The sequence below is a fragment of the Curcuma longa genome, chromosome 4 (assembly GCF_044706935.1).
Source record: "Curcuma longa cultivar G26 ecotype Majalengka, Jawa Barat chromosome 4, ITB_CL_G26_1.1, whole genome shotgun sequence".
Classification (NCBI taxonomy): domain Eukaryota; kingdom Viridiplantae; phylum Streptophyta; class Magnoliopsida; order Zingiberales; family Zingiberaceae; genus Curcuma; species Curcuma longa.
Genome location: NC_133864.1, coordinates 15,973,429 through 15,985,882, shown reverse-complemented (window position 1 = coordinate 15,985,882; position 12,454 = coordinate 15,973,429). Strand labels below are relative to the sequence as shown.

At 38.0% G+C, this 12,454-nt stretch overlaps 2 protein-coding genes across 2 annotated transcripts; both read right to left on the bottom strand.

The window, feature by feature from the left end:
- Positions 1 to 790: 790 nt before the first annotated feature.
- On the bottom strand, positions 791 to 4,790 carry LOC141826797 (TPR repeat-containing thioredoxin TTL1-like). Its single transcript, XM_074714100.1, has 7 exons — positions 3,643 to 4,790; positions 2,668 to 2,860; positions 2,405 to 2,586; positions 1,995 to 2,328; positions 1,698 to 1,902; positions 1,502 to 1,608; positions 791 to 1,417 (listed from the first exon to the last, which is right to left on the bottom strand). The coding sequence occupies exons 1-7, from the start codon at positions 4,551 to 4,553 to the stop codon at positions 1,265 to 1,267; spliced, it is 2,085 nt and encodes a 694-aa protein (XP_074570201.1). The 5' UTR covers positions 4,554 to 4,790; the 3' UTR covers positions 791 to 1,264.
- Positions 4,791 to 5,861: 1,071 nt separating this feature from the next.
- On the bottom strand, positions 5,862 to 11,251 carry LOC141826373 (spermine synthase-like). Its single transcript, XM_074713614.1, is given in 13 exon segments — positions 5,862 to 6,092; positions 6,281 to 6,355; positions 6,676 to 6,802; positions 7,668 to 7,860; positions 9,267 to 9,338; positions 9,468 to 9,540; positions 9,617 to 9,721; positions 10,217 to 10,339; positions 10,429 to 10,505; positions 10,754 to 10,798; positions 10,896 to 11,001; positions 11,003 to 11,084; positions 11,171 to 11,251. Coding segments are annotated over 12 exon segments (1,056 nt in total). The 5' UTR covers positions 11,054 to 11,084; positions 11,171 to 11,251; the 3' UTR covers positions 5,862 to 6,083.
- Positions 11,252 to 12,454: the final 1,203 nt, after the last annotated feature.

The window sequence follows — 12,454 nt, the reverse complement described above, 5'->3', positions numbered from 1 at the left end:
TTCTCAGTGGATCATTTAATTAGAAAACGCCATGGGTCTATTAAACAAGTATCCAAGAATTACGCCCCAGTACTATAAGATGCAACACTAGGACACTTTCACTTATTCCCCATTTACTCTAGTCATAAATGAATGAAACTAATCCAATTACTTCCAGAATTAATCCGACTGATCAAGTAATTTAAAAAAGAAGCTTTTATCAATTTAAATCTACTTTAACATCAGCTAATGGATTGGAGAAAAACCTGCTACGAAATAGTGGGTTCAGAGTCCTCTAATAGTAAGATGCCAGTGCTTTACCAGGAAGAAGGCATCTCCACGAACAAATTGTGGACCAAATTCAAGATTCCACGCTCTGGCTTTTGCTGCTCCTGCTAGCTATCAGAATATTTCCTGGTTGTAATAGTCATGCACAAGCAGAAAGAAAATTGAAGGCAAAAAAATGGTGATGGGGCATATCCAGCACAATGAATGCATCCAACAACTATAAGGCGATGATACTCACCACATAGGAGCAGTGTGCATTTATGTGAAACCTAAATCATCAAGCTTGGGGGACCATTATCACTAGGCTGAGGCTTTATGCTGAGATATGTGAGGCACAAGAGAGCCGTATGCCATGTGATGATCAAATAAATAAATCAATAAAATCACAAGGCAGTACACAGAAAGCATCAGTATGTCATTGTATCGTAGAGCAAATTTCAGATGAATTTTGTGTTAGTAAATGGAAAAGCAGCTTAAAAGAGCAAGTAAACTTGTAATGGACATGCATTGTGGAAGGAGAAGGAAAGAATTCATAAAGTTCTTTTATTTGGTAGAAGTGGTAGCATATCAATTCAACAAGGTTTAAAAAAATATCAATGAACATCTCTTTTTCCCTCTCTATCGACTAACATCTTCAGCTTGCAGTAACCTGTTTGTGTGCCGTATATACATGCACTGAACGACCAACAACTTCACTCGATCAAACTGCTCGAAGAGCAGGTACAGGCATATATGGAAGATAGAAGGTGGACTGACAGGGAAAAGGGATGAGATTGGATATAGCAATAATGGAGCAGAAAATGGTAGGAAAGAATGAGTAAAATGGACAAGGTTGAAGCAAAGTAAAGTAACCGTGGATGAATATGAGCTCTTTTTTGGATTCAGGTTCACTCTTCGACACAAATTGAGTATTATCTTGTAGCTCAGTCTCTAGACTTAATGAGAAAGCTGTGAATTTTCCAGGATCTATCAAAATTGCTCAATTGCTTCTGTAGCCTCAAAGACTGTAGTGGCTCACTGATGACTCCAGCACTCGATGGCTGGGGCAGATCATCTCCTTGACTCTTCTTCCATTTTTGTAGATCTTGAATGTAGGGACTATCCTAACATTCTCAGCCTTTGCAATAGCAGGACTACAATTGATATCAACCTTTTGGTACAAAACATCAAGCAATCAGAAACCATAACAAAAGAAAGACAACAGAAGATTGTGATGCAGAACCTAATACATCACCTTGAGAAAGTTTGTAGATGGATGTCGGTTGCACAGTGCATCAACAAAAGAGGATAATTGAGTGCATTGTGTGTTCAAAGCTGTCATGAAGTAGACAACTGAAGCTCCTGAAATAATAAAACCAGCTTAACAAAAGCTCACAAAGCAAAGTAAACAATAGAACTAGTAATCAATAGAAGTGAAAATCAAAACTGACCAGGTAAAGATACTGCTGCATGGAATTGTTCCATGCTAGTAACTTCCTCAACATCTCCACCAAACTTCAAGTTAGAGACATCCTCACCACGAGAAGTCTTTAGTGCAACCTGGGCATGGAAAAAGGCTTCAGCGACATCATTGTCCCCAGGAAGCTCTTTCCTCAACACTTCATAATCTCGTACAGCTTCAGCCCAGCGCTCAAGCTAATTATGATGTAAGACCGATGAACAGAGAAAATTCACAATCCTCTTCTATAGAGCAATAATGTCAAAGAAGCAAGATTATATGAGACAACCTTGGCATAAGAATCAGCTCGTCTGAGGAGAGCCTTAGTGTAGTTAGGTTGAAGTCTCAGAGCTTCATTGCAATCCTCCACAGATTTACCCCACTGTCCAAGCTTAGAACGGCACGCTGCTCTATTGCATAGCAGTACTGGGTTTGAAGGACTGGACCTTAGTCCTTCCCCATAAGCTGTACAAGCCTCAGCAAAATTTCCAGACTTAAAAAGCTCATTTCCTTGAGCCCGAGCTCTTGCCGCTGATCTTATGCTGTTCAACACTGATGTCACTTCTACGCTCCTAGCATCTATCTGCCTGGCCTTCTCAGCAGCTGTTACTGCATTCTCAAACCTACAATATTCATTTTTATCTCATGACCTAAGAAATGATTTATGGTATGATATATTACTTTGAAATAGTCACTTACCTTCCCAATGCCATATCAACTTGCGCTTTAACAATGTAGAAATAGGAATAGGAGAGCATACCAAAGATTTTGGTAGCGGGGAGTACATGGATTGAATCTTCAACTTGAGATCTGCTAAAAGTTGAGTCAGCCTCATCAAGCTTTAGGAGGTTGAGGAGAGCTTCTGCTCTCAATGCAACAAACTGCAATCAATTAAAAAGACAATTAATGACATTAAATTTGCATTCAGAATGCAGAATAAATAAATAACGTGCAGAATTTACCAGCATAGAAGTATCTGCTCCTGCAGCAATTGCAGCATCAGCTTCCCTTAATGCGCCCTTCCAATCTCCTATACTCCTTGCAACTTCACAGTTCGCCAAGTGCCTCTCTACTTCTAGCAGCTTCTGCAACTCAACAGGGTCGGGTGGTTGTCCACTCAAAAGGTGTTTCCTTACATCTTCAACAAGTCCTAACCTGTAAATAGAAATGGTTTAGAATAAGGAGTATCATATCTAAAACCAATCGAAATTTGAAGATAAGAATCCAAGGCAGTCATAACAGAAAATGTGAAAGGAGAGTTTGAGCAAAATGTCGTGAAGATGGCAAAAAATGCATCTACTATAATCCAAATTCAAATCTCAGTCAGTTGATCACCATGCTAACCAGGATAGACATCTAGGATTTTTTTAATGTTCTGTTCAGCATCTGAACTAACAATTCACATGATGAATTGCAAAAGGTCACTCCATAGTAAAACAGTGTATAAACTAGTAAGAGAACATTGCACATCTCGTGAAGGAACCAGAGAGAAAGATCGTGACATGTACCATAAGAACTTCAACCAACCGTCTACTCAAATCAGTTAAATCAAGCTCTACGATGTTAAGAAAAACAACTTGAACATAACACTAATTCATCAACACAGGAAGACAAGGTATGAAAAAAAAAGTTGCATTATCAGTGTCATCACTTGAAAACCAACAAAAGCATAAACTACCAATGGGATCAACTGAAAACCGACACCTTTAGGATGATAAGAACGCAAAACAGCATAATTGTGTGACAACGATCCCTAGAATTTTCAAAATTAACCACCAAAAGTTATATGCTAAGTGTCTAGACAACCCTACCATTGATTGATTACTAATATCTGACCTTCCAAAGCGCATTATTTTATAGTGTAGGAGAAAAAGGAGCACCACCGAAACGAAGAACAAGCAAGTTAACTACAACACTTGAATGGTACTTCTACTCACCGTATGTATATACATGCTAGGCGATGCTGCGCCCGCCCGTTGGTCGGATCCAATCGGATTGCCTCCTCGTATTCTCTTGCTGCTTCTCCTACCCTGCCGAGACCCACAAGAGCTGCCGCACGATTGCTGCGACATGTACTATTTTGGGGGAACATGGCAATCGCTTTATCATAGAGGGCCAGAGCATCTGCATACTGCCCTTTCATGTAGAGCTCGTTCCCGGCCCTTGTTACTTCCTCGGGATCGATTCTGCTGAAGTCTCTCCTTGCGCTCGAATCCTCCATTTTCTCTCTGCTAGCAACCCCACCCCGGATTACGCTGCCATGACCATAGTTCCCAGTACCAGAACCAAGCACATCGGTTCTCGGCGCCGTCCTCTGCATCAATCCGGTCTTCCCGATCTTCCCCGAGGGGCATATGTTCCCCGCAGGAAGCACATTGGCGACGGGAGAGCTGGCCGTACTGCTACCAGCGACGCCACCGCTACTGCCACTGCCACTGCCACCGTAGTAGATCTGCGACCCAGAACCCGATCGACGGTGGAAGGGGCTCCTCACATTCTTTATTTCCATGGATATCGGGCTGTTCTCACCGGACAGCTCGCCGGAATGGCTCCGCCGCCCAGCGTCGGCCACGCCCGCGCCAGGAATCCCGGCCCGAGCAGCAGCGGAGGCATTCACGACGGTCTTCGCTGAAGCGGATCCGGAGGAACTGGAGCAACTGCTGCTCTGGGACGGGTTGCGGGGCCGTAGAGGGGAGACGGGGGACCCGAGGTCGGGGTAGTCGGGCTTGTTCTCCTCCACGTTGAGCGCCGCCTTGAATCTCTCAGCCACGGGCTGGATCCGGTCGGGTGACGCCGAAACCGAACCGCGTCCCTGCTCCGGCCGGCCTGTCTCGCCGGCGCGCGACATCTTGTCCGCCTCGTTGTCTCCGCTTCAGATATCCCGTCCAACTCCTGCTTCCCCGCTTACCCGTAAACTCTCACAGTAGCAATGCCTACGGGGGAGGAGAAACCGCCGCCAAACAGTACAAGAACCTCTCAGGGAGCAAGAAATGCGAGATCTCGAAGTGGAAACCCCAGAAAGACAAAGCAATGGAGTATCCGGAGATCTCAACGAGAGATCAAAGAATGTCAGTGGAGTGCCAGATTAGAGAACGCAAGCGGAAGGAGAGAGAGAAAGAAGAAGAAGAAGAAGAAGAAGGGAAAGAAAAAACGAGTAGGGAGCAAGAAACGAAATAAATAGAACCCATTTTCAATTTTTTTTATTTTTTATTTTTACTTTTTGTTGAGCAACGAGTCCTTCCTTCCTCCTTCCCTGTGTCGTGACGTCTCAAAAACAAAAATAATATTTCTGGCTACTTATTTATTAATTTAATTAGTATTTTTAACCGGGGCCACAAATTGATCTCTCACTTTTAAATAGAAATTATCGAACGGATCCATTCATTACAAATCGATCTTATAACAAGACGAAAGGAATCGACTCATCAATTTAACAAATTTTAAAAAATTTAATTCAATCTAACTTAAGACGAATTATAAATTAAACGGATCAATTCATGAGTCTAATAAAAAAAATATATAAAAAATATTAAAATTTTTAATTTTAAATTATAATTTAGACCAATTAAGTCATTAATTTATTGAATTTTCTCTTTTAATTTTAAATTTTAAAGAAAAAATAAATTTTCTTAATCTATGGATCAATTCACACGGATCGTGAGTCAATTCATACGGAATTCATCTAAATTTATCTTAAATAAATTGATAAAATTTTAATCCAACATCGTAAATTATTGGGCGGACAGTCCAACGGGTCTAATAGATCGTTGATTTTTCATGACCAAACTGTCCACCAGAATTCTCCTCCTGCAAATTTGTTTGTGTGAAATTTAGGGCGACCATGGGGGTGTTTAGGTAATTTAGTGGGAGGGACGGGAGGCAAAGGCAGGTGGTCATGCGCCGCGTTCCAAGTGCCAGCTGGCCTATCGAGGGATCCCGAATTGCCCCATCCCCTGCCAGCTAAGGCGATTAACTGTGATTTGGACAAAAAGTACTTCACAAGGCAATATGCGGCCCATGGGCTCTGCTGGAGTAATCCAACAAATGATTTTGTTTTCAACTATATATTGCCATATTCTTACCAAATTGGATAGATATCTCAACCAAATACACATCTCTCACCAAATCTCAACAAATTGACAAGAAATAACCATGATGAGCGAGGATAAATATGTGAAATCTGAGTTAATAACGTGTGAGATATGTCGATCGTAAATTTCTCAATCACGCATCTGAGAAGTTCTCTATTGCTCCCACAAAAAGTCTTTCATACAAGCAACTCTACCATGACTAACATTTATTCAGATTTATATTTATTCAAAGGAGAGCTTTTAAGCGTCTGTGCTTCCTCCGTGGCGCATCTTCAACATCCTCAGCCTTAATCAAACTGCATTTGCCAGCACAGCGAGCAACATGAGTCGAGAAAAGCTAGATCATAAATTATTGTCGATAAAGTAAAGTAATAGGTCAGACAATTATGAAAGAGCGAGATGAGGGACAAACAAATCTAGTAATATTAAAAATGAGATTTTTAAAAATTCGGCAAACAATGATTATAAGATTTTTTTTTTTTACCGGTGCTTGTGTGCTCAGAAAGCCGCTCAACTCCCTTTTTGCAAATGAAGGCAAAGCAAATGCAGCCTTGTGTATCTACACACACCAAGATAACTGACCTAAGTTAACTTCACGAAGAGCAAAAATTAACTGATTTCATAATTATTTGAAAAAAAATAGAAAACAAGGAACCCAAGCTCATCTACATATTATGCAAAGATAGTTCTGTCTCTAAGTTATAGACTTAATAATCCAAGACTTTACCAAGAAATATTTGATGTCGGTTTCTGATTTTAATTTTCAAGAAAAAAATTGAAAAATTAAGTCTTACAGTTCTTAGAACAAATATCACAACTTAAATACGAGTCAATTAAAAATCAAAAACAAAAGAAATTCAGAACAAACAATAATGGTACCTCTGAGTTGTAGAATTTAAGTTCCCTCTTACATCCAAGAGATTTCTGTTTTTCAATTGGGTTGATCGGGTTCAAGAAATTCACAGGTGAGCCACTTGTTGAACACAACAAAAATCCAATTACGCCACTGCATTTTGATTCTGATCATTGTAAGTATCCTCAGACAAAAAGTTCAAGCATCTAAAATACTATTAGAAGTATAAAGCCAATCAGACGACATAATCCTGCAAAAGTATATTATGTCACAAGCTAAAAGCATAGCACACATCCAAGGAAGAATATGCATATCAATCTGAGAAACCAGCAGAAGCCAACATTGGAGGAACAAAGTTATGACTAAAGATTTACCTAGTATGTCCAATTCCACAAGATGTAAATAAAATTTTACCCTAGTTGAAGAGGCTACTGGTCAGTGATCAGAACGTAAATAGGCTAAAACTGAAAACCAGAGGCAGTTCTAAGGTAACAAAGTTTTTGAAAAAAAATGCAGCAAGTAAATTAAACCATCGGGTTGTAGGCATATGTACAGTATTCAAATAAATATTAAATAAATTTTTTTGCTTAGAATATATACATAAAATATCAAGATTAAAAACAATATAGACAACAAAAAGCTTACACTAACAACGAAGCAATTAAATGCAAAATTGCCAAGGTTCTGGCAGTAACCAATATGTATAATAAGTAATGTATATGCAAACAGGTGGTTTTTCTTCTAGGATCATAAAACAAATATTCATTCACATTTATGGATCTTTTTTACTTGAAAGTCTCAACTCTTCGTTTTTTGTTGATTGACAATATTCAAAAACATAAGTTTAGATTGATAGATTGAACTAACAAACTATTTCTATATAGCCAGATAAAATGTTTCTTAAAGTTAAAATAAAACTTTTGACAAACCAAAGATTGCTACAAAATCAAGAGAACACTACTCAAAATGCATAATGGATGGAATTGGAAATGTTTGTTTACGGATTCAATAACATAACCTTGGGTATGTAGGAACACTTGCCCAAGCATAATGGACAGAATTGAAAGTTTCACGGCAAATTGAGAGCATTTCCTGAATGAGATGAGTGTGCAGCCACATACTCTCTGCTTGGTTACAAAGAACACCACCAGGCTTTAAGGCTCTTGCAATAGTCTCAAAGAATGGTTTTTCAACTAGTTCTCGAGCAGGTCCTGAAAACACCAAATATTTAGGTATAGGCAATAGGTAGAATAAAGATTAGAAGCAATCTACCTAAGTCTTATTTGATCATCAGATGTATGATGTAAAATGACAAAGACTTCCAGTATTGGAAGGAGAGCTAATACTTCGAGATTTAGTCATGCACTAAACAAATACATTCACTAGGGAAAATTTAAAGAAAAATCAAGAAAGAGCGCACAGCTCAGTATCATATGGGCGTTATGCAACTATAAGTCCCATCAAATCATCACCGGGATCAATTTTGAGAGACATATAAAGGATGCCACTAGTGGGTTCTATTTTACTAAGAGTATAACATGGCAAAACAATATGCATAACATCAAAATCAGTAAGCTATTACACCAATCATCTTGGTTAAGTGAGCTTTAACTTATATATAAATTACAGTGTCTTCAGCAACTTTACATTATTAAAACAAAATGTCCAATTTTAGGTGGGAAAAATTGGTAAATTAATCAGATAAAACTAAAGATCCTACAATGTTTCAGTCCTGACAGAATGAATACTTACAAAAGCTTTAGAAACCACCTCAAGTAGACACCCTAATTCATTCCAATGTGAGACTAAATCAGTGTCACAAGTGATTGCTTGTAAGAACAGGTTTCTGTGGACTGTCTTCAAGACATGCTTTTGATATAGCAAGAATGCCAAAGGTTATGATGTACAACACATTACTAAACCAAATCATATCTAAGTCGAATGAAACTAATCTAACAGGTCATCAATTTGATTACTCCAGGAAGCAACCCAATTTTTAGCAAACCAAAGGATGCAATTATCCTTTAGCTAAAGATCGCCTTCAGAAACTCAAAAGTAACTAAGATTTTCAAGAAGACAACTTGCCAAGCAATAACATGGACAAAAATTTAGAGAACACTGTGTTCATGTTAATGTTTTGACATCTAAATATTGCCATCCAGCTATAATGATTCAGATTTGTTACGAAAGAGAAAAAACAATCTGTAAAAGATGCATTCTAATTAGAACAAAACATGCTATGATACATCGCTACAAAATGTCATTTTCTCTACCACTATACTTCTTGACAATTTGTCAACCAGTCTAAATTAGCCAATGCTAAGTAAATGCCGAATTTTCAGGTCTTGAGAATAGTCTACTTCCTCATTGTATAATTTTTAGCAAAAATATACTTTCAGCCAAAGAAATTCTTAATATGATAAAATGATTTAGTTTTAAAGATTGTTTGTGCCCTAACAAACCTGATCAAAGACACAAAATACATTGTCACATAAGTGAACTGAAAATGCAGCCCCATGCATGATTCACAAGAATCCCAAGCCATTAATCCCAACTATTGGGGCAGCTACATACATCCCTTCACTGAACTTTGACAAGAAACAGGGGCATTACATACCTATTGGATCAGAAGAATCAACAATGATAGCATCATACACCCCTTCAGGAGCATCTCGCAAAAATTTAACAGCTGTATGAAAAAAGTAATAATTTTCTATTAAAATAATAATAATAATACCTGGAAAATAATGCTAAACTAATTCTTTTAGTAAGTGGTTGGCCACTTAAAACATCAGAAATAGCTGACTCTTTTGCTTACCATCGCCAACATGCAATCGAACTCGAGGATCCTCAAAGCCCACAGATAGATCAGGAAAGAACTGTTTGCAAACCTGAAGTGATAAAAGACATTAATCAAGAAACAGAATAAAACCATGTCATTTGCCCTCATAGTATAATTTTACATACATCTATCACCAACTTGTCGATCTCACATATATCAATGTGCTCAACAGAACTGTGTCGAGCAATTTCCCGCAAAACGCCACCATCACCACCTCCGATGACCAAGACCTAAATAACAGACATATTAGCTTAGGCCTCGTACATTAATAAATTAGCATCCCCATAAGGGCTAAGGCTCTGGTATAAATTATATGATAGTGCATGATAGAAAATTTTTTATGTAGATTACATGCAAAACCTGCTTGACAGAATTTTCAAATGTAAACACCCATTATGCATGCATAAAAAAGTTCCAATAAAGATTCTCAGTGGGAGAAATAGATATCAACTCATCAATTGAAATCTTAGGCATATATTTTACAGGTTAAACTAAACATTGTTAAAGCAAAAAAAAAGTTTATCCTTTATATGTCCAAGAGGTCTTTTGTTTGCAGGAATTTGACCACTAAATCTAACATATCATGACTTAGTTGGTGAATTTCATGAGCACACAACTAGCAGATGACTTTCATTTCTAAGAAAGTGTGGGGACTACAGGACCAACAAGGCTATGTCCAAGTAATAAAGCATTTGAAAACAAATCCAGTGCAGTAAAAGAATTACAGTTTTAGGTGAAGGAATTGAACAGAGAGGAAGGTGGGCAATCATCTCTTGGTAGGCACATTCATCCCTATCAGTTAATTGGACTATGCCATCAAGGACGAGTACTCTTCCGTACAGTGAAGACTGAAAATAGGCAACAAGTCGTTAGCTAAGAAAACAATTTGAGCAAAAAAAGACTTGTATTTATATACTCTGCAAAAGATAATCAGAACCTCAAAAACAAGAATCTCCTGGAACTCTGATTTTCCCTGATAAAGAATCTTTTCCACCTTCAATGAATGAGCCTCTCCTGCATATAAAATTTAGAATGCATTAGCCAACAACTTTCATTAGGAGTGTCTATCTACCTCCATCAAATTTAAATAATTGTCCAAAACAAAGTTCAAGAAAAGGGAAAAGAATCTCAAAACAAAGGCTATTATTCTAAGTGGATGAATCATACAGAAAAAAATGAAACCAAGAAGGTAAATACTGGATGAAAATAAACAGGCATGCAGAGGGAAAATAAAGTAATATATAGCTCAATAAGTCAATTACCAGGCCACATTGGATTGTTGAAGTACATAAACTTGCTACCTTTATCTGCAGAAGACACCAAAGAAAGCAGCACATTCGCAAAGAAAGTAGCAACCAAAACCCTATCTATAGTACTGTCGAAAAAGAAGTCAGCAGCACCGACCGGTCTGTGGGTTGGAGAACCACCCCGACACGACGGTGTCATGGCACTTCGCCTCGGACTCGGGAGCTGAAGCCCTGGCCTTCCTGCAGCAAGGAGGGAGATCCACCTTCGCCTCCCCTGCCAGCTTCCAAGCCATTTCCTGCGCCACCTCCCTCCATGAACTCCGTTCCTCCTCGAGGTTTCCAGCCTCTATTCCAACCAAAAAAAGATTAAAAAAAATAAATAAATAAACGAATTCAAACCCAGAAGCAAAAACATGAAACCGTCGGTCACACCTCGCTAGGGTTCCGATTTCGCACGCTCGGGCGACTGAGACGGAGGAGATTTAAAGACAGCGCTCGCCTCTCTCCTCGGGGGTTCCGTAGTCGCTATAAAAGCTTCTCCGAGATGACGACCAGTACGCCATATATCGGAATCGTGGCGCTATCTCCGTATCGGATTCCTCTTCTTTTTTTTCTTTTGCTAAAACGAAGTTAAAAAAATCATATTGGTGTCGTGATTGTGATTGCATAAGCTTCTTCTTCTGCTGCACGTTAATATACGCACTCTGCAGATTAAGAGATGGAAACAATTTAAAGAAAAGAATCCTAAATAGAAAAAAATTTCCTTTCCCTAATATGCTTATTTACCTTAATTGTATTAATTTATTTTTTAATTTTAATTTTTCTAAGTTTTGGAGCCTCGACTTTTTTTTGTTCTATTTTAAAGGCGTTGGATTTTGATGTGCCATTGCTATCCGTTGTACAGCTCCAAAGTGACTCTAAAGTTGTTCATTATTCGATGGAAGATTGAAAATACGTTGAATCAAGCGCTCATGTCACTGTCCGTTAATGGGCGTGGCTATGTGCTAGAGAAACGAGAACACGTGGCCGCGGGAGAACCACCACCTGTCACGTTCTGAAGCTACGCGAGAGCCTGTCGACAAAGTGGATCAAGCCACCCGCTTAGAGATCTTTTATTTCAAATTCTTTCATTATCTTAGTCTTTTTGTAAAAAGAGATAAACAATTTACAAACAACAATTAAAGAGATTGTTATTAATGCAAGAGAAGAAGAAATAGTTTTTTGTAAGTAAAAGGTGGAATTTGATTTTTCATCCCAACGAGTAAGAATATGATCGATCTCACAACTATTTATGAAAAGATAAATTAAGAAACCGTATGGAATAGTTCCTCAAACACACATAAATTAGTGTATGACTATCACTCCCAAGGAACTTCTCCGATCAAAATCAAGTCATCATCTTTATCTTCATAAGTGATGACATATTCTCATCTGTTGCAATCTTTTTTTTTTTTTGATATTTCTCTTATAAGAGATATGGGAATAAATAACTTATAATAATAATTATTGAAAAACATAAATATATATCAAGTCATCATCTTTATCTTCATAAGTGATGACATATTTACATCTGTTGCAACTTTTTTTTTTTGATATTTCTCTTATAAGAGATATGAGAATAAATAACTTATAATAATAATTATTGAAAAACATAAATATATATCAATTTCTGATAATATCAGTAATTAAGTCATATCTGCTTACCTAGAGAAAAAT